At 53.2% G+C, this 26838-nt stretch overlaps 1 protein-coding gene and 1 long non-coding RNA gene across 9 annotated transcripts in view; one reads left to right on the top strand and one right to left on the bottom strand.

Moving 5' to 3' along the window:
• LOC112589311 (uncharacterized) overlaps positions 1-26838 on the top strand; it is a 185138-nt gene that overhangs the window by 48127 nt on the left and 110173 nt on the right. For both annotated transcript variants that reach the window (XR_003113442.1, XR_003113441.1), the window contains exons 2-3: positions 11533-11622; positions 11878-11921. This is a non-coding gene — a long non-coding RNA (uncharacterized LOC112589311). The remainder of the gene's footprint in view (positions 1-11532; positions 11623-11877; positions 11922-26838) is intronic.
• bi (T-box transcription factor bifid) overlaps positions 7462-26838 on the bottom strand; it is a 100566-nt gene continuing 81189 nt past the window's right edge. For 5 of the 7 annotated variants that reach the window (XM_025301985.1, XM_025301986.1, XM_025301984.1 and 2 more), the window contains 3 exons: positions 17956-18102; positions 17054-17130; positions 7462-8971 (listed from right to left, as the gene is read on the bottom strand). In XM_025301985.1, the coding sequence (XP_025157770.1) occupies positions 8122-8971; positions 17054-17130; positions 17956-18102 (1074 nt within the window). In that variant the 3' untranslated portion in view covers positions 7462-8121. Of the gene's footprint in view, positions 8972-17049; positions 17131-17955; positions 18103-26838 lie in introns of those variants that run through there. The other 2 variants (XM_025301983.1, XM_025301987.1) reach the window with 2 other exon arrangements.

The following is a 26838-nucleotide window of genomic DNA, read 5'->3' on the forward strand; positions in this document are numbered from 1 at the left end:
ATATCATAATTATTAATAGCCTCCGCTAAGAGTTCCTTATTACGTTACGTATAGATCAGATCGCTCTCGGTTCGTCTCTCTCCCGTCTCCCTCCCCCTGTCTGACGCGGCACAACGAAAAGACGAACGGCTTTCGTGATCGCGTCGATTACTCACGGGCTCATTAACGGCGTTCTGATGAAATCGGGAAGCGGAGCCTTATAAAAATCAGACGATGTTCGATAGCGTCCGCCGCCTTTTTGCTCCGACCAGACGGTCGTTAGCCCTTTCCTACCTGTCCGCCGCGTATACAAAATGATGCACCGTGTATCGCGCGTCGTATATCGCCGCGACTGACACCTTTACGAACACCGCGTCTCCGCGTCTCGATGATTTCAACGGAGTGAATTTAACAAGAAAGGAGAACAAAAGAAAGGAAGAAAGAGGAAAGGAAGAAACTGGCACACACAAACGCGGAAATGTTCTCCGGAGGTACGCGGCGTAACAATTGCGTTGCGCAGGATCAGGATCAGCGCGGGGGCGATAATTGAGACGTCCCGGCGTCGAGCGTCATAAATCCTCGCTCGCTTTATCACACGTGACTTTTACTATTGCGACAAACATGCATTATGACCGTATAAAACGCAATATCCCACGTCACGTGAATCAATTCATTATTATAATACAGTCATTCGCATTCCTGTACGCGCTCGCCGCCGAGTGACTTCTCTCTCCCTCCCCCCTCGCGGTTTAGCATACTGCGACACGAAAGTCTCGCCGGCGCGGCGGTCGCCGTGGAAATAAAGTCACCGCCGCGATCGTCCTCTCCGCCCGCCCTCCTAATCTAGCCTTATTTATATTAATTTACTCATCGTTCCGTGAAAGCGCTTACGTGACATGAAAGTCGCCGCAGAAGGCAAACATTCCGAATTGCCGTGATAATCGGGGAATCACGAATGCTTCTCGTCGTGTCGTCCGACTGACAACCGGTGTTGGAGTAGACTCTCTTTCTCTCTCTCTCTCTCTCTCTCTCTCTCTCTCTCTCTCTCTGCCGGCAGAGAGGACGGGAACTTCTCGCCAAACTCTCGTTTAACAGTACGATGGAACGTGGCACGTCCGTGGGAAACGAATCGAGCGTGCGACACGCGCTGCGAGAAACAGCAACGTAACGCAGCGACGTCGGTGATCAAAGTCTCTCGGCGCGAACGCGTCGCTCCTGCCGTCAATTTCAAGGACGTTCGGGTATCCGGTTGATATCTGCGATATCTATGCGCGAAAGATCATTCGAGAGAATTAGCGCGACGTTGAAAGCTGGAAGGCAAGACGCGTCGTGGCTGAGGACGACAGAACGACGACGAAGTAAACTCCTCGGTCCGAAGAGTCGGCAATTTTGTTTCCTTCGGCCAAGATGCGTTCGGTTCGTCCACTGTCGCGTTCATTCAGCCCACCTTTACTTCTTCCGATGTGAATATCCGGACGTCGGGCTTCTCGCGAGCCTGTGCGCAGCCAGCTGCTCGGGTAAAATCCCGGGCATGGAAATAACCGGATTATATCGACACAGCGCTGCTTCTAGTCACGTTCCGGGAAAGCGCGGAGTACGAAATTATTTTCCAAATGATAACGATACTGTTTTCGCACAGACACAGCGACAGCCGCGTAATCGCCGTATTCTCCGCCGTGGAACATTATGCTTAAGGGAACACGAGCTACCGCGGAATTATGCACGTTTTCAGTTGCACGAGAGCGCGCTGCGGTACGATGTGACGAAACTTACGCACAGTCGTCTAATTAGCTGTGTAATACCCCCAATTGTCTCGTTGTGAAGAATTGTTCGTTTACTTGCCTCGAACGAGGCCGTATTCATTAGCCCCCCTTTATCTACGTAATCATCGAAATTTGCGTCCGCGTCCGCAGAATGGAAACGCGAATTCATCGCCGGCATTCCCTATTAAAAGAAAAAGAAAAAAAAATAAGACGCGTGCTGCTAATTAGCCTGATGATCGCGCCGATCAACTCGCGCCGTTCCAAGAATGCGATATTCCTTTTTCCACCTTTTTAACGTAACGTAACGCACACGCGCCTTACTCAAGAGCGCGGTGCGCCTCGGAGCTTTGTGAATTTTTAATCGGCGCACCGCGCGCACGTTGGCCCGAGGACGAGCGCACAGAGAGCGAACGGAAACCCCGAAATGTCCGCCCTGCTCCCCCTCTCGCGCTTCCGTTGCTTTTATATCCCGCGCCCGGGGTGGAGCAGCACGTCGTCGTATCTTCACACTGGCGAAACCGTAATTATTACAATCGCCGGGCTGATCGGCCGGAAGATTAAAATTCCTGCGCCACCAATGCGCGCGCTTATCTCGCGGCGAGGCAGAAACGGTGCCTCTCTCATTAAAGAGGCGGCGAGAGGAGTCAAAAGTCTCCTCGTTGCGAGAGCCGCGTCGGCCGCGGCCGCGCTCGCAGCCGTGCGCGTCTCTCTCTCTCTCTCTCTCTCTCTCCCTCTCTCTCTCTCTCTCTCTCTCTCTCTGCGGCCGATATTTGTTTAATATCTAATAATCATCCGACCAGCGTGTCGCAACGATCATTCCTCTCGACCTATTTACCGACCGCCGGAATTAGTGTCAGAATTATTAACGGATGCGCGCATGCGACAGCGCGAGCGCGGAGAACGCAAATTACGCGCGTTACGCGCGAACGAAGACTGGCAGACGCTTTGCGAAGGAAAGAAATTGCACGGCCGCCAATAAGCGCGCCGGGAATATTCCAGCGACGCGACCGGTGGCATTAAAGAATCCGGATGATATTAAAGAATAATATATTATTCCTCCCGCGATGTAAGTTTATTTATTTATCGACAGTAAAGCGTGCCCCGATATCGCTCGGCGTATGTTGGGCGCGCCTCGCGAGTTCTGCCGTCTCTGCAGAAATTGGTACAGGTGGATCGGAAGAAATGAGAGTACACACAGTGCTTTCATATTTTTAAATTAATATATATATATATATATATATAATTCTTATAATCACGTGGATTTCTTTCGGAGGGACTTTGATGATGGGGTAAGGTAAGGAACGGAGGTAGGAGCGGGAGGAGGGAGGGGGGCTAGGGAGTGTACAATATACAATACAAGCCACGGAATATCACGATTCTCGTGTAAGAAGTTAGACTCATGTTTGACGCGGCCACGCCTGGGCCGCCCGTTTCTCTTTTCCTTTCGGTTTCTTTCTCTCGCTTTCCTTCTTTCCTTCCCTTCCTTCTTCCCGTTTTTATTGCTTTTTTCTGTTTTCTTGTCGACAATATGGTTCGCGTCGCTTCGAGCGCAGGAGAGTGCACCGAACGAAGCCAGGAAAATTATGCAAGGGTTGAGCAAATTCTCGAAGATCCGGAGGTTCGAGAGAGAACTGCGAGACGCGACTTTGAGACCGCGAAAGACCGGAGAATTCCCCATTTTCTTCTTCTTTCTCTTCTTCTTCTTCTCCTTCTCCTTCTTCTTCTTCTTCTTCTTCTTCTTCTTCTTCTTCTTCCCCTACGTTCCATTCTCTTCCGCGCGATCGCAGCTGCTTATAAAATTCCGCGACGGACGACGCGAATCCGTCACAACGCGCCCGAACACAAACGAGTCGTGCTAATCGAAGGAGCAGATGGACGAAGAAAAAATGTCTCATGCAGTCGGCACCTCGGAGGATGATTACACGCAGGCTTCAACGTTTAAATTAATACGCGTCTTACGGTGTGTGTATATGTGTGTGTATGTGTGACTCAATATTGTACACAATCTCTTCGTCCATATAGACTAACTTTCACTAAGAAGAACCATCACAGCACTAAATTGATAATACGTATGGTACAATCAGAGGGGGAGGGGAGGGGGGAAGAATAACATTTATCCATACAAATAACTTAAGTCGAGTTTAGAACGCGACAAGTCCTCTCCTCATCCACTTGCCCGCCTCAATCGTGTGTGTGTGTGTGTGTGTGTGTGTGTGTGTGTGTGTCTGTACATATCGATCAGTTTCTACTTCCGCACCGTCGGAGCGCGTCGCGCGCGGCTGGCTCGCCTCTCGTTCGTCATTCGCGCCGTACATTTAGCGCTAAATGCGGCGGCACTCGTTTTTCGCACACCCGCTGAATTCATTCTCTCTTTTTCTTTCCGATACAAACGATATTATTCGGGGCCTAAAAATCAGCTCGTACAGTTCGGCAATAGGCTGGAGCGGCGTAAGTATGTACAGTATGTTCGCCGGACATGCTCGATGAACGGAAGTCGTCGAAACCGATAGCCCTGTGGTGCAAATACAAGACGAACGAAGAAACGGTAACAGATGAACGCGAGCGCGTTATATTACAAATACAAACCGTGAGATTCGTGGAAAACGTTCACCTTTTGCGACTCGCAGGCGACCACGGCTCACTATCGACGCGGCTCTCTCTTTTTCCTCATTACGTACAGGTGTCAATTGGATAAAGGTAGTTCCTTGTAGTGTGTTTTCTCCCCCTCCACGCGCGTTATCTCTTCTTATCGAATTGCTATTCCGGACAGGCTCACATCAGTAGTGATCGCGGCGGACTCTCTGTCGCTCGATGTCGGCACGGCCCCGAGTCGATGATCCGAGAATCACTTCGTGTCTCGATCGAGAATCACTCGGCGTCGTCCCACCGAAAATTTCGCGCTAGGCCGATCTTTACCTGTCGCGTCGCGTCCCGTCGCGACCGCGGTATCCCGTTAAAGAAAGCCGAACCGATCAGTTTCATCGCGCGGTAGTTGCGCTCGCGACTCCGTCCGAGATTATTGCTTTCGGATTTTACAATGTTTCGCTGCCTCGTAATCGATTCGGATTTACAGATGTATTACAACGACGATGCTCGCTCGGCGGGTACAGCGGGTATCGTAAAACGGAGTGAAGCTGATCGGAATCGCATTCGAAGGTCCGATGATGTCTCTCGTTTTAGTTAATGTATTCGAAGACGGGAGAGACGTGGCCGCTAACGTGATCGATCGATGCGTATTCGTACGATCGTGTCGGCACTAATTGACTCGATGTCGGCGTCTCGGCAGGCAAATTTCCCCAAAGTGTCACGCAAATTGGAAATGCCCCTACTCGGTCGGCCGCTACTTCGGGGGAGAACGCGGACATTTTCATATTTGCACAAACGCGATGTGATAAAACTCGATTGTTTACGTGGAATGCGAAGCGAACGGCCGCCGCCGCCGCCGATCTCCCATCGCCGTTGACTTACCTTTCTTTTACCGCTGTTTTAGCCGACAACGATATCGAATTCGCTGAAACGAGAGATCGCGAATCGCGGTCGATCCATTGGAGTTTTAGCCCCGTTTTACGATACTCTGTGCCGCAGGATCGCGAAAGCGCGCGATTACGCGGCTGCGTGGCGTGTTTTGAGGATCCGAGCAAGGGCTTGAGCCCGATCATCGTTTGGACGACACCGGCGACGAATGAATGTCGACGACGGTGTGCGGAATAATACCGAGCTGGGAAATCAGCGATCATCGGGAGATGATCGCCGCGCATTGTCGTCGCTCGCTTCGCCGCAAGCGCGTGCAAACGGCAAACGGCCTCCTTCCAGCCTCGGAGGAGGCTTCCATTCCCGGAAGTCTCCTTGGAGATAACCGCCACGTTCTCCCGCGGGCATTTCGCGCGATTTCACTTTGAATCACCCCGTTATCTACCATCATCCCGGACGTCACGTGTTTTCCTTTTTTCTTTTTCTCTTTAAACCGCTTCTATTGTATTACGTACGTGTGCAGTGTCGCGCGATAACGCTTCCCCTCTGCTCCTCAAAGTGACTCTCGCCAGCTGATTGTAATCGTCACTCGACGTTCTCTATTACACGTTTAATAGTTATCTACACCGATCGCTACTGTTTATACAAATTGCAGGCTCGGTCGGATCTCTGGTCGGCGCGGTGAAATTTTGGTCGTTTTGCTAAAACGTACGGCGTTGAAGCGACGAGCAAATACCGTAAAAAATTTTTCTCCGTTATTTTCCGTCTTACTGTTCTTTTTTTTTTTTTTTTTTTCTTTTTTCTTTTTCGAATTCTTCGCGAGTCGTTCTGTCGTTCGCTGTAGAAGATAAATCAAACTGGTCCACGGCACGGCGCGCAAGTGATGTGTCGTTTCTTGTTCTACGGAAATGTGCCGTTCTCCGTTCTCTGCTCGGCTTCGTGAATAATTCGTGCGATCGTCTGCGAAATGGAAAGACACGACAGGCGACGATCACAAGAGAGCCCGACCTACCTCGAATCTACTAGTAAAAGGTCGAGAGAGAGATTATCCGTAAAAAGTCGCGAGGAAGATCGCCGAGAGCGCGGGATGACGCTATCCTCTCTTCGCTGTTCGTAAAAAAAGCACAACTCGTCGGAAGTGATAATAACCGATGAAACCGTCCGCGGAAACGAGCGAGCGGATCACTCCCGTCGCGTCGTTTCGACCGACGATCTTGCTTCCGACGCGTTCTTGAAAGAACACGAGCCTCGGCGGCACGGCGACGTAGAATTTTTTGAGAATAAGAATATCCGCGGGAGCGGCGCCTGCTCTCGAGTGGAATCGATCCGCGGTTTACGCTGCATCGCGCTCTCTCTCTCTCTCTCTCTCTCCCCCCCCCCCCTCTCTCTCTCTCTTTCTCTTTCTTTTTTTCTTTCTTTTTTCGGAGTCGTCGACCCGGCTCCGTGGTTCTTCGGATTTGGAATTCCTCGTGTGTGCGTGTGTTTTTTTTCTCTCTTTCTTTGCTCTTTTTTTCTCTCTCTCCTTTATCTTTGTCCTCTTTGCATTTTCGAGGCGTAAATCGGGCAGCGTGCATTTATGCGTGTTTACGTCTCTAATCGTTACCATGTAATATATTTAATAATTAGTACAGAGAGTATATAGATGTGTTATTTATATTTATATATATAATATTTATATATAATATAATATATATAATATAATATATATAATATCACTATTATATATTCATAGGGTACATATGTACAGGGGCTGCAAATAGTAGGAGGTGCTCTTATATTGCAATATCGTTCTCTGTTCTCTTGCCTTAAGTCCTAACGTTCACAGGTAGACGTAGACTCACACAGGACACTGATACGCTCGCAGACTTTCCCCCTCTCTCTCTCACACACACACATACACACACACACACCCCCCCCTCCCTCCCCCCCCCCCCCCCTCCTCTCTCTCTCTCTCTCTCTCTCTCTCTCTCTCTCTCTCTCTCTCGCTCGTTCGCTCAATCTTTCTTCTTCTTGCACCCTCACACACGCACACGCACTCACACTCTCTCTTCCCCATTCGTCTTTTCCTCTCGCTACCTTTCTACCGCACTCACCCTTGCGTCTCGTTTAATTTACAGTAACGTGATCAGCGCAGCGTCCGCGTCGAGTCCAACGCACCTCGTCTTTCCTCTCCTCTCCTCTCCTCTCCGTTCGGCTTCTCTTCTTCCCTCCCCCCCCCTCTCTCTCTCTCTCTCTTTCCCTTTCCCTATCTCTCTCATTTTCTCTCCTTCTCTTTCCCTCTCTTTCTTCATTTTTTCCTTTCCCCTCCTCCTCCAGGCTGTCCTTCAACAGAGACGTACATTCCTAACGCGCGATCGTGCTCTCGCGAATCGCCGGGGTCTATTTACAGATACAGGAAACACGCGAGTAGGGACTTTCCTTCCGTTCCATCCCGAAAGCACGAAGGGCGCCGCCGCCGCCACCACTCGCGAGCACACCCCGAGCGCGGCGCCACTCCGGAAATAAAATTGCACTTTGTAGTATAAGAGTCCGGCCTCTCTTCTTTCTCTCTTTCTCTTTCTCTTTTCCCCGCTCCCGTCCGACACACGTCCAGCGAGAATCCCGGGCGGGGGGATGGGGGATGAGGACAAAACCGTAGCGAGTCGAGGACGACGATGACGACGACGACGACGACGACGACGACGACGACGACGACGACGATGACAGTGACAAGAGCGGTCCGCGGAGGACGAGGAGGCATGTAGAATCGAGTACCGACCAGCCGACGTTCCTTCCGCTACGATGGCTCCGACGTGGAGTCCGGCTCCCTCTCGTCGGCGGAGAGGAGGTCCTCCGGGTCGCCGGATTCGTCGCGATCCTCGTCCTCGGGGTCGTCGTCCTTCGTGCTGCTCACAGGCTCGTTCTCCTGTCACGGACTCCCTCCGCCAGCGTCGTCGCCTCTGTGCCCGGGCGTCAGACTAGGACTTCTCCTTCTCTTCTCCTGCAGCCCGTTCACCATGTTCTCGATGGACTTGAGCTCACCGGCGGAGCTGCTGGATGTGGTCGACGTGAGAGTGCCGCCACCGCCGCCGCCGCCGCCGCCGCCGCCGCCGCCGGTGGGCGTCGGTGAGCCGGTCGGTGGCCTCGGTGGCGGTGATCTCGGGCTCAGGGTCCTGCTGCCGGGTGTCACGGTCTCGAATGCGGAGCCGTGCGACGGCGCCGGTAGCGTGTACGGCGCGAATCGGTGGCCCTTGAGCTGGTGCAACGGACTGGCCAAGGGATGGGGGTAGTGGGCGAAGAGCGCGGGGTGCTGTGAGGCGGCCAAGGCCAATTGGGCGTTGAACAACATCCCGGGCGTCACTCCGCCGTGGAGTCCCAGAGGGCTGGGTGGTATCAAGTGACCGGGTCCGGGATAGAGCCCGGGCACCGGTGGGTACAGATACGGCAAGAGGGGCGGGTGAAGCGGCGGACCGACCGAGACGTCCGGTCGCGGCCCTTCCGATGCCGTAGGGCCCGCTCCGCCGCCGCCGCTCTCGGACCCGGAGGACTCGCTGCCCTCGCCTCGCTCGCTCGCGCGGTCGTCCCTCTCGCGGGAGTGCTCCCGTTCCCGGTGGTGGTGGGCCGGGTGCGGCGTGTCGGGCCCTACCACGTCCAGCAGCTTGTCCTCGTCGTCCATGAGATCGGTGGCGGAGTTGGACGAGCGCCGCTTGTCCGGCGATGGTGGCCCACCCGTCGTCAAACGGGAACCGCCGCCCGATACTGTCAGGAGCGCCTGCCTTCTGCAACAACGACGCTGAGTTAGCAATCTTGCGAGGCCCGCGTGCCGCGCTTATTTTACATTTCATCTATTTTACTTTTCTTCCCTCCCTCTTTCTCTCTCTCTCTCTCTCTCTGACCGGCGCGAATTAGCCTGAACTGTGATGCCGCCGCGACGCGCGCGCGGTCTTTCCGCTTGGTCGCGCTGCAGGACTGCAGCGCGACTCGCTGCAGCGCGGAATTGTAAAGAAAGCGCAGCCTTTCGGTGTTTTTCGATTGATTATTGATTTATGGAAAGGCGTGGTCGGCGAGTTATCAATCGTTGGAACGTTAGCGGAGCTGAGCGCGCGGCCACCGGGTAAATGGGTTCCGCCTATTTCGATGTGATTTATCGGCGTACGTGAGCTGACAATCTTTCGAGACGCGAATGCCCAATGATTACAGCTCGCTATAATTGGTTCCGAGAGGTATAACGAGAGGGTCGGTGATAAAGCTACCTCCCTCCTTGACAGTAGTAATTTCGACGCTAAACCGTCGTCCGCTAGATCTCTCGGCGCTCGCGCCGCTTATGTACGCGTCTATACGTCTCAATCGAAAAATTACCGAGCGCGCACGCTCTTGCGAGTCCCTCGATCTTAGGAATTCGTTCTGTTCCGCAGACCCTTTTCTCGGAGGACAGCCGGTGTGACTCACCGGCGCGGCAAGATCCCGCGCGCAATATCCGCGTCTGTTTTTCGGGCAAACGCCGCGCCGCGCCGGCCGCATGAAATCGTCCGTAGTCCCGTAAATTCGACCGAACTCGACTCGCGTCGGGCTTTGAATGGAGTGTCGCTCGCTCTTGAGACAACTTCCAAGCGACGACTAGTCGCACAAGCCAAAGTGCAGCCCGCGCGAACTCGGCCCGAATTTTCGCAAACAGCCAAGGGACGCAACAGTTCTCTAGCCGCGCGTGTCTTCCTCTCTTCTCGCTCTTTCCAAGCTGAGATCTGAAGTCCCGCCGGGCTGCACAGGAGAGCAGCATCTCGATTCTTCTATAGATGACTCACGGTGGGGAAAAAAACGGCAGAAAAATGTGCAGCTCGCGGAATTCCAGGCGAATGAAATATCACGCTCGTTAACGGCGCGTCACGTATCGCGCTCGCGCGAGGGAAACAGGCGCGCGATCGTGCGATCGCGGATCCGAGAGACAGAGAAGTATTGTGTCGAAGAAAATCAAAAGGCTCCGACGCGCAAGGCGCTCTCGAGCGGCGGCGGCGGCGGCGGCGGCGGCGTCCCGCGCTCGTCCACGGCGATAATTCACGCGGCCGCTCGGCGCAAACACGAAAGCGACGAGGCTCTCTGGGATTTATGCGAGCGCCGGTAGCTGTATCGCTCCGAGGCGCGGTCGTGGTATTAGATTAATTATCTTAATTGCGCCTTCAACGCCTTTCCTATGCGCACGGCGAGTGTGTCTCGTGCGCGCTGCCTTCACGTGCGGCTTAACTTTATGCCACTCGCGGCTATTTGCACTTATAAGCGGCCGTGCGAGCGAGCGTAGCGCGAGTCGCGCGCGTGTGCGAGAGAGCGGCGGCTCTCGCATAAACGATGGTCGTGTCGATAGGACGCTCGAGATAAACGAGCGCGCGCGGGGCACAACACGGTTACATTGCGCGCTGCGTCGCGCCGCGTCGCGCCGCGTCGCGAGGAATTTTTTCCGCGAATCGCGAACTAGGTGTGCGGAATCTATCGAGCGTGATTTATCGCGCTGACGTCCAACCGCGCCTGAGTTGCGATACCGCGAGTTGCGATCGAGGGCGAGAGAAGAGAGTCCGCCGTCGATCCGCCGATTTGCTCTCGTCCGATTCGCCCCGCAGCGACGCCCGCCACCTCCGCGCCGCGGAGATCCGCGTATCCAGGCTGTGATTTATCGGAGAGCAGAGAGAGAGAGAGAGAGAGAGAGAGCACATATGCAGCCTCCATATGCGTTATTGCCTTGAAGAAAAAGCGCGTCATTCCGCGTGTTTCCCGCGGTGTCGATTGGCCGCGCCTCGGTCGCGGATCGTCGCGCGCTTCGGCCTGGCGCCGAAGGCTCGCGATTGCCATCGCGCAGGAAGCTGCCGCGTCCTGACGCCTCTGAATGTCAAGGGCAGGTTGACAAATAAAGCAACGTGTTATATTGATATCGGGTATAGAGAACGTAAACTTTTGACGCGAAAAACACTGAGGCAACGGCTTTTCCTTTGTGCGTGCTTCGCCGGTTGAAAGTCATATAGCTCAAGGAGCCGCTGAGCGATCATAACAGTCCTTGACGCGGCGGGGAACGAATCGGGAAAACGTCGCGCGTGAGATTCCCCCGATTGTCCCGATCGAAAGTCGTGCGCGAGACGCGTCGTGTTGCTTCGCGTGCGTAATTATCGCGCGCCACGCTTGTGCTTCGAGCAACGAGACCTGCGTTCTTGAATCTCAATGGCAATTGCCGTCTTTCGTTTTCAACGCGTTAAAAGGGTAAAGCATGCTGTCTCGAGCCTCTGTGTTTTTGACGCATCAATGCGCCGACGATACGAGCGCAACCTGACCTAACCGGAAAACTTGCTTTCTGTTCCAGATCTGTTGGCGCGGAGCTCGCGGCCACGCGGTGGATGCAGATGCGCTGCACCGGAGGATCCGGTTCGGGCCGAGCGGGATCGGCTCGAAGGTGAGTTTACAGAATTTCCATACTCTCGCATTTCCTTCACTCTCTTTGCGATCGAAAACTGGAGCACGGTTGTCCGAGGAAAAAGCCGTCGTCTGCGAGTTGCGTTGATCGCAGAGATCTTTACGCGCGTATCTCTCTCTCTCTCTCTCTCTCTCTCTCTCTCTCTCTCTCTCTCTCTCTCTCTCTCTCTCTCTCTCTCTCATTGAGTTAATCAAGTCTCGTGTCTAATCGGCGATATCGCTTTTTTTGCTTCAGATCTGTCAGCAGAACGTGGCCGATTCCGAGTTCCTGGTATTTCGGTGAGTTAGAAAGAAAAACGAATACAAAGATTTAAGGTGGTGGGTTGTCACTGGTATTTACAATGTCTGCTCAAAGTCAACGCCCCATTTAGCCGGCGTTGTACACATTTTTATATATACTGAGAGAAAAACATTTGATCAATTAATCATGTCACTTAGCGCATGCTGCGCTTAAGTGAAAATCGCGAAATTGAGTACCGATGAAAAAGTTACCGCGTGCAGGGTGGGAAGAAATTACTTGAAGAAGCTTTACAGATAGACTCGTGTCCGCGCTCGTACTGCCTAGTACGCGATAAAAAACAGCAGAACGTCTCGGCTTAAATATTAATTATCTAGGATAACCCCAAGTTTCATTCTTCCGATTTGCGGCAATAAGCAAGAGGCGTGAAAAAGAAACACCGGCCGCCGATACAATTGTAAATATTGCTTAGAAGCGTCGTAAAAGAAGATCAAGCACGCTCTCAATAAAGTAAATTGGATTTTTTTCTTAACTCGATCCTCGACTACCCCGAGGTATGAGGGGGGTAGCTAATCCATGTCAACAGACCTCGCTCCGTCTCCAGACGCGATCTATTCTCGCGGCAAAACGCACGGGACAAATAGATATACAATCAGATCATTCGCGAATTGACCAAACGCCAACGCCGCGACACAGACGCGACCTCGAGCGGCCTCGGAGAGGCGCGGAGGTGGCGAAAAAACGGATAAAAGTGCACGTCCCTCGGGCGCGCGGGGGCTCGGGGCGAAGAAAGACGCGCTCACTCGAGAATCGCATACGGCGGGTGCACGGCGGACTATTGATTTGGCGCGCTCTCGCACTTACGTACAGAAACCAGAGAGCCTGCACACCCTCTCTCGGGGCTGTGCAACGAGTGCATGTCACGGATGCATCCACGAGGAGCGTCCGTAGCGCGCCGCGCGCGCGTCTGACGGATGCACCTCGGGCGGGCGGGCGAGCGAGCGAGCGAGCGAGCAAGAGAAAAAGAGAGAGAGAGAAGAGAGAGAGAAACAGAAAGAGAAAGAGCGCGCATGTCTGTGTTAGTGAACTGATCGCATTACATGGCATTAAGGCACTGGTAAGCCTCTCGTTGTGCGAACGACTATAGCCGAGACTTACACGAGGCTTAGGTTTGTTCAGGCCGCACGAGACGATGCATTAGATTTGCCCCCTTCCCTCCCAGCCCTCCCCCTCGGACGCCGTGCGCCGTGCCCCTCGTAACCCCGGCCCGTCATTCGACTCGATTGTCGACGGTAACGTACCATCGAGTTTCCTTTGCGTGATTAGGAGCGTTCCCGGAAATTTTGTTCGAGCTCGCTGAAAGGATCCGTGCGCCAATTAATTCTGGATTAGTTTGCGGAATTGAATATTTCGACTCGCGGCATGCCGCGCGAGTTGCGACAGCGAGGCGTCGCGTCGCGAGGCTTCGTTTTGCTTCCTTTTTTCTTTTTTCTTTTTTTTTTTTTTTCTTTTCTTTCTTTCTCTCGGAAAATGCCACCGCCATGCGGGAGAGGCGCGGCGGTGGCATTTTCTACCGGTTTACGAGATAGAGGCGCTCGCTCCCATGAATATGAGAATTCTCCTTCTCACGTTGGATGTAACTTTGCGCTTCGCCGATCGCCTCGCGTGGTGATCGGTGCTGGTAACACTTCGTCTCGGGACATCTTCAACGACGCTTGATGGATCATCGCGTAATCGCGCATTGCAAAAGCTCGCGTTATCAACTGTCGTCATCGGCCAATAATGACGTTTCGCGAATAATGAGGCTACCAAATCGAGAGAGAGAGAGAGAGAGAGAGAGAGAGGGAGGGAGGGAGGGAGGGAGGGAGTAGGAGACTACATGATAAGAGGAAACGAGTGATCGTCGCTTCTTTTCCTCCCGCGTCTCGAGATAACCACGCTGTTCGAAGCGTTTGCACATTAGCCCCGGTGTTAATGGCCGCGCGATCGCGCGATGACCGTATGACACGACGGATATTTTCCACGAAAATCGCGGATAAAGCCTCGAGCCGGTCCGTTTGTAATTACACCTCGAGGGAATGCTTTGTTGCGATGCGGAGAACGCGCAGGCATTCCAACGCTTCCCGCCGTTTTGCCGCATAATATAATTAACTGCAAAAGTTAAGTAAAACTCCGGCAGCCGCAGGTGCAAATTTCTCGGCGCGCTTTGATTCGCTTATTAATCAGAGGACGGATATACGTATACGCGCGGAAAGCGGCTATCGATCGCCGAGAATTAAACCTGGAGACAATGGTCTCTCTCTCTCTCTCTCTCTCCTCTCTCTCTCTCTCTCTGCAGTGTCAAGGCCATTAATTTAACACCCGCGCTAATGGGCCCGCTAGAAAATACATATCGCTCGCGTTGTACGTATTACAACGCGCGGTCATGGGAGTTTCACGAGCGAACGAGTTAATTCGCCGCGTATCGCAATACGATCTTTCCGCGGCGGTATGATGATAAATGACGTGACAACTCGCTGCACCGGAGCGGCCCCGCTTTTTTCTCCCTCCTCCATCCCCCCCCTCCCCTTCCCCGCCGCTCGTTATTTTTTTTAAATGGTGTGGCGAATCGGCTCGTCACGCTCGGGCGGCGTTACAACGTCTCGTGACGAAAGGACGCCGCGCGTCGCGCGAGTTGTTAAAAAAATTAACGAAACAATGCGTCGCGGCTGTCAGTGCTGTTTAACACCCGCTACGGTCGAGAGAAGCCTGCGATCATTCGCCGTGCAGTCGTGCGGGTTACACGTACGTTGTGGGCTGGGGTGTACGCTTGAATCAAGAGGTCGCGTAAATTATTCGCGAAGTCGTCTCCCCGACGAAATCGGCGCCGCGGTCTCACCATCGTCGTCGCGTTCACGCGCGCGCGCGCGAGATATCGTCGCTGTCAATCTGATATACATCGTACGTCCAAAAGTATCTCCCAGTCATATGCGCGATCGGGTTCGCGCGATCGGGGAATATACGAGAGAGGAAGAGAGGAGGAGAGAAACCGAAAGGAAGCGGTTTTCCTGCTTTCGTCAGAGATCCGCTCCCGCTGGCGCCCTCAAAGCGCGTTCTTTGTGCGACCACAAAACGATCTGTAGGGCCAATATAAAATTCAAAGCCACCAAGTGGCACCCTCCACGTTAACGACAGCGCCGCCCCTGAGCATCAGTATGCTAATCCGATGATTGGCTATGTTCCAACCCCGATCCCTCTCTCTCACCGCGTTATTCTCTCTCTCTCTCTCTCCCCCTCCCTCCCTCCCCCTCCCTCTCTCTCTCTTCCCCTTCTCACTCTCTCGATCCGTCTGTCCATCTTTGTCTCGCTGCCGGCGCTCCCGGTGTTTCCCGGTCGTGTGCTCTCTTTCTCTCTCTTTCTAGTTCTAGCCTCTGGCTTCCTGATGGCGTCCAACCACCCTTAACCGAAACCATAAGCCAAAACTAACCCTTATTCTAATTAGGCGGTGGCGCGACGCGCCCCCTGCTTTGCATATTTTCTCGATTAACCTCGCCCTTTCTTTATTCGCTCGACGTCGCAGAGCGCCGCAATTTTCGGAAAATTCTCTGACCCGCGCCTTACATCGCGTCCTATTTTTCCCCGTGATGAGTTTATCGTAAAACATGTCGGCAGCAGATGTCAAATAGAGAGAGAGAGAGAGAGAGAGAGAGAGAGAGAGAGAGAGAGAGAGAGAGAGAGAGAGAGAGAGAGAGAGAGAGAGAGAGAGAGAGAGAGAGAGAGAGAGAGCACGAGTTTCTATTGGCCCATGTACATATGTCAATATTATTTTATTTTGCTGTATATTTTTCTCAGACACGCGTTACCCGCGTAATTTTGTTGTTAAATTCATAACACATCGGAAACGTACAACCGGCTCATTTAATATTAAAACGCTTCCTCCAATTGCGAATTATATATTGATAGAGCAAATGTAGATCTTTACTGATGCGTGAATACAAAGAATGTTTACATTTCATTTATGTCGCGTGCGTGATAAGTATTACCGCTCTCCTCCCCTCCTTTCTTTCGACACAATACCGACAAATTATTTTACACGTTGAACCAAATACTCTACGAGTATTTGCATTTTCTGAGGGTAACGAGGGGGGTGTAATGAGACACTCGTGTTATAGGATGTCTTGTTAGCAAAATTTTGATTTCGAGATGTATTTCCTCTCACTTATCTTGAATCTTTCGACAGTCTTTCACGTTGAAAAGCGCGGAAAAGAGCCAACGCTCCCCTCCACCTCGATTTAATTTTTCGGTTAGATTGCTCCGTACACTCGCTCGAGGATCATAATTTCGTCGGCGCGGTAGCGCAACGCGGATTAGCGGCCGTTTCAATTGCCATGCATAGCAACTTAATTTCACGAAGATCCACTTGAGTTTTAACCCCGCGACCAATGAGTTCGAAATGGGGTTTCCATAGCAGCCCGGTCCGCGGGCAACAACGGGCCAGCATTCCCCTCGAGGAAGCTCTCGCTGACATAAGCTCATAAACCCGCAATATTGAATACAAATGGACGGTACTGCCGGCGATGCGGAGTGCAAATGAGCCCTGTGAAACCAACCCTTAGGTCCGGGGGTGACCCTAAGGCCGGCATAATAGCGCCGATCGAGGGGAAGCTCGAAAGGTCTACGATCAATTAGGTCGACCCCGAAGACAGATTCGCTCTTTGCTCTTCGCGAAGAGCGAGAGAGAGAGAGAGAGAGAGAGAGAGAGAGAGAGAGAGAGAGAGGGAAAGAGAGGGAGAGGGAAAGAGAGGGAGGAGGGAGGGGTGGACAGAAGGGACATCCCTGTTTTGCATCGAGGGTAAGTTTTAATCCGTCCTGTATTGACGCGGATCGTTTATTCGTAGGGTTTTTTCTCTCTCTCTCTCTCTCTCTCTCTCTCTCTCTCTCTCTCGGCGCGGACGCACGACGAGGAGCACTCGGCCCACTTTGATCCGCGTTTCCTTTCAACTCTTTCCTGATACTTTGCAAGATACACATTTTCGCGAGGCGAATTCGGTGAAACTGTGTTAGAGTTTTCCACAGCGACAAAATCTCGCGTCTGGCGTGGATCCGCCTTCCGTCTCCCTCAATTTCTCAGGAAAGAGTCGACGTACACATATATGTGGCTGACTTAGGATGCAGTTTTGAAAGCGATACTCACTTTTTCTCGCGCTTCCCCGCGCCGGTGTCCCGAAATCCTTTCGCGAAGGGGTTGTTATCGATCTTCAGCTGAGTGATCTGCGCAGAAAAGTAATGTCTTTGAACATACGTATTTTTTCGCGGCGACAAGTTTCTTCTGCGACGATTCGAAAGAGAATTCCCGTCGGTTCGAGCTGTGAATTCGCGCTCCGATGAATAGACGCTCTAGCCGATAACCTTTCCCCTGGATATACCGCAAAGGCGCGATAATTAAGATAGAGAAGCGTACAGCCCCGTGTACACAGACGACCCACCCGAAATCTGTACAAGGCCCCGTCTCTTCTTGCGGCGGTCGCGTGGTGGTGTGCGTGTGAGTAAGTCTCATTCATTGAAAATAATGTATACCGAGAAGGCTCGTTCTTCCACGAAAAACGGTCCTCGCGCGCGTCCGCGGCGGCTCGAAGCGACGCGGAGAGGCGAAGAAAGATATTAATTAACGGAACGGCAGCCACTCTCTGTAAAACGCGCGGAGATAATAACGCGAGATCGTGACCTCGCGAACGCACATTCCTGCCTCCGCGTGCGCGCGAGCTCTGCCGTTCTCTCGGCAACAAAGTGTCAACTTTTCGAAGGACGAAAAGTAGGGAAACGCTCCTTCGTTCTCTCTGCATCTACGCCGACAATTTTTCGCAAAAGACGCAAAACGGAAAGAGGACGGAGTAAGTCTTGCTTTGAATTTTTTCTCTTTTTTTTTTTCCTTTTTTTTTTTGCCAGAACTTTAAGACTTTTATATAGAAAGCGTCGTCACTCCTGCCTCGCCCGGCTTTAAAATATATTTCTTTCGAATCCCCGGGAGGAACGTTCTCACAAATTAACCGGATTAATACACCTGCTGGCGTATCGGCGAAGCCGTAAATCGCTTACCTTTTCGTTTTGATAGGCCGTCACGGCGATGAATTCCGTCTCTTTGAAAACGTAACTCCTGAACGTCGAGTACGGAAGCTTCAGGATGTCGTTGGCTCGCACGAGGTGAAACCTCGGCTGATATTTGTGCATCGAGTTCAGTATCGTCTGCAATAAAGGAAGGGAGCATATATTGGGACAGACTATTTTGTGCTAACGTCGGATAGAAGCGTTTGCAATTAACTCGCTTCGCACTTTCAGACCGATCGCTCGACCGCGCAATTTCGCATCTCGGCTCTTTTGCAGATCGAGACGAGTTTGCGCGCGCTACGTATGTTTACATTAAATTCTCGTCCTTGCGAGAGACAGGTGCTCTCTCCGCGCCGCGTTGCCGCGTGTCTTCAGAAAATTCGTACGGAAAATTTATCGCATTTCTGCAAAAACGTCGTATCGATATTCGACCGAGCGACCGACTTGTCAATCGACTCGACACGTGTATCGCCCGTCGCGTTGTTGACGGTCTCGCGGCGAGCAGCGTGGTCTGAAAGTGATCTACGGGGCGGCGCAGAATTAAGAAACGAAAAAGCGACGCGACGCACGGAGAAAAATATAGAGATACGTCAGATTAAAAAGAGTGTCAAGAAGGTGTTGCCTTTAATCACACGAGCGTGTGCGCCGGCACGTTACCCTCTCTCTCTCTCTCTCTCTCTCTTTCTCTTGCTCGCTCTCCTTCTCCCTTTCTGCCCGTTAATTAATCTTCGTGCAAGGATTTCATAAAGTTCCGTGCGGGCCGAAGGAACGAGCTTGGCAAAGCGGCTATTACACTGATGCATCATGCCGAGAGCCGATCGATATAGCCTGCAAACGCGAGCCGAGCTTTTCGGCCGTGCCTCCGCGCGCGTAGTTTTACCGCCGCTGACGATGACGATCGTGGTTACATATTTACATTGGAAACGTAATTATTTGTCGGAGATATCCCCGGTATTCATTATAAATGTTCGGGCGGCTTGCTAATTGACAGAAATGACTATGATAAAATGGGGTGCGTGTGTACCTTCGCAACGGCGCGTACGTAACGATTCAGCGCGGTGCTTAACGCCAAATTGCTACTGTTTAGTGTGATGTACACATTTGTCAAATTATTGTAACAACCAAGTTTCGGCACTTGCTCTCTTACTCTCTCTCTCTCTCTCTCTCTCTCTCTCTCTCCTCTCTCTCTCTCTCTCTCTCTCTCTCTCTCTCTCTCTCTCTCTCTCTCTCTCTCTCTCTCCCGCCCTCCTCCCCCTCTCTCTCTCTTTTTCTCTCTTTCGCACACTCTTCTGTTCTTTCGTTCTCTTTTTCTCTCCTCTTGATCCCCTTTCTTCTCCTCTCTCTTTCTCCCTCCCTCTTCCTCTCTCTCTCTCTCTCTCTCTCTCACACTCTCTCTCTCGCTCTCTCTCGCTCCCTGATTACGGTAATTTGTCGACTTTACCTTCCGATTAGGGCTCGCGTTACACAGACGAACGCTCATCGATCTTGCTAAACGAACGCGAATATGCACGAGACGAGTCGCTCGCGAGAGTTACAATCGCGTCCGAGCAAATTTGCCGGGCACAGGTTGCCTTTATTACGATCCACGAGGCTGCTCGGAATTATTCCGGCACGCAAAACGAAAAGGGCGAGACGAGACGAGACGAGGCGAGGCGAGGCGAGGCGAGGCGAAGCGAGGCGCCTCTCGCACGCGTAGTACGTCGCGTTTGTACGTTGTAAGGAGAGAAAAGGAGAGAGGAGAGAGAGAGAGAGAGAGAGAGAGAGAGACAAAGGGAGGAAGAGAGATTAATACGTGAGTGGTAACGAGCAAGTTACGGGGGTCGAAAACGTCGACGATCGATAGCACCGGAAGCCGTGTCATCGCTCGATTCTGCTGTCGAATTCACGAAGATGGATTTTCGAGTCCGCGACGGACCACTTCCGGCCCTTCGCCCCCCGGTCCCGCTGCTATTGTGAGGCCGGCCTCGATCGCCATAGGCATAATTTATACAGTGGTTATCGGTGCATAGTGATCGATAGACGCGCATCGAAACATGGCCGACCGTATTCTGGATATTGAGCCGTGGGGGGCTCAATCGAATTCCCTTATTAATTCAATGGAATCCGCAGTCTCGCTGCCATTTGGCCAAATAAAACATATCGATATCGTGCTTATCACTCGTATATCGTGACTGCGTCGTGTGAGCGGAGGAGCGAGATTAATTTCAGCGTAGCGTCGAAACCGGTTCATCCGCCACCGCGAGAGGAGCTCTCGAGGTGGTTCTCTCTTATAAACCAAAAAAAGATCCTCACCTTCGTCAAAGGAAACATTTATTATCCGAGATTGTTGCGGTTCGTTTTACATCGGATCCAAAAACTCGGACAAGAAATAAATTTTACACAAACGTTGCTACAACGCGCGCGCGCGCGCGCGCGCGGCTAGAGCTGTGTGCGTGTGTAATAAAGTAATTTAAATTATGAGCTTCGTAATAAAACGCAGCACAGGCTGACACAACACCATCCTCAGTTTCCCCGCCTGCATCATGAACAACGTCATTACGATATTAATCTCGGAGTTAGTCTACTGAACTAGAAAAGCAGCCAGACGCGCCCGGGGATTGTGTTCGCGAAAGCCTTAAAATTTTCACGACGTTCCGTAATTACCCGCAGATGATTACATAATGACACGAAACGTACGGACAGAGCAGAATCGCGTGCGAATAGATCGCATTGCGTAGTACGAGCTCCAATTTCTTCTCCAATCTCTGTGAATCAGCGCCGATGAAGAATCACGTGAAAATTCATCGACCAATCTGTCGGTCTAAAGAAGCACGCTCGACACTGTAATTCTTTCGTCACTGGTTCATCGTAACATACAGTGAGATGCCTGCTATCGATATTATCGCTATCGATAACGATAACGAAGCGAAAAGTATGACGAGCGATTGAAGAGTGTGGTGCTTATTTCTGTGTCGACGCTCGGCCGGCATCGACTGTCTATTTTCACTCCTCTGTCGCTCCGTCGCGCGTGGTTTCTTCTGTTTTACGCACGCGGAGAGCGAAACAATGTGGTTGCGAATTAACGTGCAACGACGAAGCAAACGGAGATTTTTGCACGAAGCAAATCGAATTTCCGGCACGTGCGGATGAAATTGGCTTTCGAGTAAGAGAACGGTCCTATTTCCTCCGGCCGAGGCGCCTTTGGTTCGCTCGTCGTCGCGTCAATTCAACCAATCCTTTTTCTCCGTGCAGACGTGCACTGCCGGCAGCGTCGCTTTAATTCGTGGGGAGTGGGCGACTAACAAGATCACGGAGGACATTCCGCGTCGACGAGGAACGGACGAACGCATCCCCGACGCTGTTGGCCGATAAATCTGTTTATGCGCAGACGTTTCGCCCCGGAATCCAGGTAATTACCGTGAACTGGAGGATCGTGAACTTTCGCGGTTGAAAAACGGCTGAAAAGCGGCCACGAGTGCGACGTGTCTTTCGGCGAAAATCGCAAAGTGCCGCGCGGATAAATGCGCGGGGAAGCGGCACGGCCAGAGGATTATAGCGTGGCCTCTTGAAAGAGTGGGCAAATACATTAGTCTGGAAAAGTTGCCCGGCTATCCGGGGCGAAAAGTTCTTAATAGCGCTAACTTGAAATTTCCGAAACAATTAGACCGCTTCTCTCTTAATGACGAGTCAACGCGAGCCCGACGATATGTGTCTGTCTGTCTGTCTGTCTGTGTGGACAGACTCTGTGTTACGAGCGATGTTTCTCTCTTTCCTTTTAATTTCGAGCCATTTCGCATTATTAAAAAAATTGCACGACGGTGAGAGCTTTGGGCATGAAAAAAAGAGGAACTTTGCAAGAATTCGAAACTATACTTAAATCGCTATCTCTGTGTGATGTAAAGTACATTCGCGCAGCTGGATCTCTCTCTCTCTCTCTCTCTCTCTCTCTCTCTCTCTCTCTCTCTCTCTCTCTCTCTCTCTCTCTCTCTTCCTCTCTGTCAATGAGATGGGAGAGTCGAAAAAACGCACAAAGGCCATAAAATCCGCGCGTAAATCAACGAGCGTTCGTCGCTGGTCGCTGTCGCGAAGGACGAAAATCCGCGGCCGAGAGCCGGCCACGTCCGGCCGGCGGGAAAAACAGAGATCGCCGGAGCAGACATCGGGAGGGACGGCAGGGGTCAAAGGTCCACGTCGCGTCGGCGAACAGAGTCGGCCGATAATCACCGTGCGTGGAGGCATAAGTGGAAGAAGACCGACCGTGCGGCGCGCAACGCCATCCAATCCGCGGCGAGAAATTCACGTCCGCCGCGCGCGCACGCGGCAACAAATAAAATCCGTCGACACACTCGTGCGTGTAAATCGCATGGCACACCATGCAAGCTGGAGAGAGAGAGAGAGAGAGAGAGAGAGAGAGAGAGAGAGAGAGAGAGAGAGGAGGAGGAGGAGAAGAAGGAGGAGAGCCTCGTTCCCTCGCACAGACGCCATTATGCGCGGCGCGGCACAAAGGGGAAATAATTAGCGCTGGCCGGGTGATAAGCCGGCAATCTAGGCGTTTGTCATTAGCCTATCAAAGCCGAATGCCTCTCCTTCTTTCTCTCCTTCCCGTGCCGCCGCCACCGCCACCGCCGCCGCCGCCACCGCCACCGCCGCCGCCGCCGCCGCCACCGCCGCCGCCGCCGCCGCCGCCGCCGCCGCCGCCGCCGCTGATCCCCCTTCCGGCGCCCCCGCCTCACGACGCCCCGGCGGTCCCCTCACCTCTATCTCATTTCTCGTGGACCTTCGGCCTCGACACGCCTCTGGCGCCGTGGAAAATATGTGCGAACGCCGATCGGAGCAATTAGTATTTCTCCGGACTCTAATCTGGGTTCGCTCGAGCGCGGCGAATGCGCGTCTTTCGCGGTAGATTTTGCCCGTCGAACATGTCGGCGAATGGGGAATAAAAAGGAAGAAAGACGAAAGGAAGGGGAGGATACGGTTCGCGGGAGAGGAAAGGGGACAGCCGGCGGGGCGGGGGAGGGGCAGGAGGAGAGAGCTAGTATCATGAGATGCTCCTGGAGCGTGAAGAAGAGAGAAGGAATGAGAGAAAAGGGGGGACCGCGCGAGGGGCAGGAGAGAAGATGGTCGGGCGATGGAAAGCAAGTGGTAGGATCTGAAACGGTCCGGTGTATATATCGTGCCGCGTGAATTGACCGGCCAGATAAAACCGCACCGCGCGCGCGGTGAAGAGGGTGGTGGTGGTGGTGGTGGTGGAGGTGGGAGCGGGTGAGCGAGCGAGAGAGGGACGGCGACAGGGGAGGAAAGTGAGAGAATATCTTGGCCGACACAGAAGCCGACGCTGCTAATGACTCTGTCCGCGGTAATCTTCGGGTGTTATCTGTCCTGGCTACCTGGGGCCCACCTACTTCGAATCACGAACCTGCACACGCTCCCTGCGTCTTTCTTTCTCGCGTCTCCTTCACGTCCTTCTCCCTAGCCGCGCGCGCGCGCGTTCGTCCTTGCTCGTCTCGCCATCGGAGAATCACGAAATCCGGAGATTCCTTTGGACACGCCGCCTTCTCGAGTCATCTCGCTACAAACAAATACTTTTGAAGAGCGCGCGTATCCGCGTTATCCTTCAGGAGATATCTGCGTGGCACACAGCGGCCATTCGTGCGTCGCGATCTCGTGATCTCGATTGTAATCTCCTGCGCAAACGGAGAATCGCAATACGCCGACGGACGCCGACGGACACGTGAAGGCAGACAAGGTGAATTGTCATACGCGCGAAATCGGGCGGATCTTATCCAAGAGGACGAGCAATGCAATAATTCTCATCCCTCGGGCTTGCGGAGTCCGCGGTGGGGGTGGTCGAGAACGACGGAGAAGCGTCACGAAGCTCCGCAAATTCTGTCCTTAGTGTTTGCCCAACTGATCGTACAGAAGAACAAACAAATCTCTTGGGCTCAAAGGGCCTGTCTCAGCGAGAGACCGAAAATAAGGAGCCCGGTGGTCGGGGCACACCGGCGGCGGCGGCGGCGGCGGCGGCGGCGGCGGCGGCGGCGGTATCTCGCGGAATTCTTTCGCCGCAAGGAGAAAGAAAAAGCGAAGAGCGAAACGCGTTCCGACGCGCGGTGGTGCGTCGGCTACGAGAACCGCAAGCTGGAAGATAGTCGGTTGAAGAGCAAGAGAGAAAGAGAGGGGGGAGGGGTGATGGCATAGGAAAAAGCCGGCGCTTTTCACTTTGAGGGTCAAGGAGTCGGTTGATGGTCCCAGGATTACTTAGCCGTTGAAACGTCAGGTAGTAACCATATGTAGTCGGTTCGCGGTGGCCGCGTGTGCGGACTCTCTTTCTCGTTCACTGACACGCACGCACGCGCGAGTATACGTGTACGCACATCTGAAATCGTTGAGAGCATCCGAGACGCACGAGGATATGCGCGAGAATAACGAAATCGAGAGAGGGATGTGCCGGTGGAAGACCATCGGACGAGAGAGAGAGAGAGAGAGAGAGAGAGAGAGAGAGAGAGAGAGAGAGAGAGAGGAGAAAAGGGTCGCGTATGTGTAGGAGAGCGCGGGGCCGGGCGGGGAGGGCGTCAAGGGTGGTTCTTGATGGCGAATGTGGCGCCACCTCGGCAGAAAGCGGCGGAGGAGTGAGACTTTTCGCCGAAGGGGCGCGAGGGAGAGCGCGGGAGAGCTCGCTCGCCATGCGGAGGTGCGACGAAGAAAAGACGAGAAGGCACCGACGGCGGCGGCGGCGGCGGCGGCAGCGGCGGCGACGGGGATGGAACGCGCACGGGAGCGAAAAGGGAAGGTGGTGGTAAGGCTGGTCGTCCTGGTATCGACCGCCTGAAAAAGGGGTGGATTTTTCTACCCCTGGGCGGAGGACCCGCCGTGTAGGAGGACGTGTTCCGAACGCAAACGCGACTGGCCCGAGCATCTCCGGGACTTTGGTCGCGCGCGCGGAGAGTGGCAGTGGTTTTTCCTCGGCGAAATCCGCCGCTGCTTCGGCTCGTGTCGATCGCGATTTGAGAAGAAACAAATGTGGTAAATAAATAAAAAGCGCATGTATCGCGGCCACCGTCGCAAGGAGAATTGCGCGGCGCTTGAAACATCCAACGGCAGCATTCCCTTTGAATTATCAGTTAGTCCAGGGAGATTTGCGAGACACAAGTAGTCGAAGTAAAGCGATCCAAGGCGAAAGTCATAAAGTTGAGATACGCGAGGACTCGTGAAACATTGATCTAATCGTAAAAACGAACCTTCGCGCAAAACCCCCTCGCGTACGATCGGTGTCGAATGTCACTGTCGATCGATCCTTTCGGCCAGCCGCGCGGCGCGGCGCGGGGCGCAACAAAGGATCCGCAACATGTCTCGTGTCGTGTCTTGAGCGCGGTTGAAACTAATAAAATCGCGTCGCCAATCTCCGCGCCATCTCCGCCGCGCAGACGTTACCTTCGCACGACCTAGGCGCATAATTCCGCGGAAGTCAATTAACTCGAATCAATCTGGCCGAGGGGAGGCAGACGCGTGGGAGCGTGACGGAGTGTCTTCCAGTTCTAAGAACGAATTAAACGATCAAGTTCGGCTTACAGACGGCTCGGCTCGGCTCGGCGACGACAGTCTCTCTCTCGTTCGCCGTCGAGGCCACCGAAGTTAGGTCAATTCCAGCCACGACGGAGGAGCTCGACGGCGAAGACGACGAGGTGGAAGGAAAGGGGCACGGTAGGGCGGCGGCGGGTTGGGAGGACGGCGGAGGGAGGGGGGGGGTGTCGGGAGAGAAATGGATCCTTGGGGGGTTTCTCTGCCACTTACTCGCCCGGAAGCTAATTGGCCCGAATCGAGGGTGGCTTTTCCATCATCCGGTTCGGGCATTATGGCCGACTTGCACGTAAGCCGACAAGCCAATAGGAGGCCGGCTGGATGGTCGAACGAACACAAGGAACTCCTTTAGACCGTGTTCTTTCCCTTCCACGCGAGTTCGTGCCGATTTCCGAGGCCACTCTGCAAACGCCGGCCCGGTGAAATATGACAGGTGTCACGATGCGCCGCACTCACCTCGATTGATCCGCGACAAATAGGGAACGACGGGAAATGTCTCTTATCAAATAACAGACGACGCGATCTCCGTCTCGGTCTCGCCGCCGCGCCGCAATCTTCCTGATAGAATCCGCGCCAATCTCGGCCGAGCCGAGCTTCGATGGAATTTCTCTGCTCTGGTGGTGGTGATAGTTTTTCGAAGAAGGAATTTTCAAGATTATATCGTATGACAATTAATTAAGCAGCTTGCGCCAGGTGGCTGTCTTTTTGATCCCACCATGTGAAAATTTGCACCGCACCGTGATGTCGTACCTGACAAAAGGAATCGAACGCGCGATGAGATCGATATTGTACGTCGCCTGCCACCGCCGCGAGCGAGACAACGGCGGCGAAAGGAAGCGGAAACTCGGGCGAAACTTTCAAACGCGAAGCGAGACGGCGGCCGCCGTCGAGGTCAATATTCAATTCCGGTATCCCCTCAAATCGAATCGCGCACAAGTTCCATGGACCGAGCGGATCCGCTCAATGGACTCACTGTGCGCGAAGAGATAAAGATTATCGACTTAACGCCGTGCTTTGATCACCGAATGAAAGCAAATAGGTACTGTCGCCGACCACGTCGCTGCGGTAATTTCTGATAAACTTTGCGTCCGTGCTCGGTTCATTGAGGAGCCAAGCGGAAACGGAGGTTTAATCGTTGCCCCGCATTTTCAGAGAGAGGGAGAGAAAGCCCGCGTAGCATCTCATCGTGAAAGATCTTGCGCGTACACTCGCAGATGCTCAATTATCGCGTCTTGTGCCATCTTGAGCTCGCATATATCGCTCTAACCTCTGTACAATGATATTCCCTTCTTTCTCAAGTGCAAGCGACGCCCTCAC

Source organism: Harpegnathos saltator, unplaced genomic scaffold (assembly GCF_003227715.2).
Source record: "Harpegnathos saltator strain DR-91 unplaced genomic scaffold, Hsal_v8.6 scaffold460, whole genome shotgun sequence".
NCBI classification, from domain to species: Eukaryota; Metazoa; Arthropoda; class Insecta; order Hymenoptera; family Formicidae; genus Harpegnathos; species Harpegnathos saltator.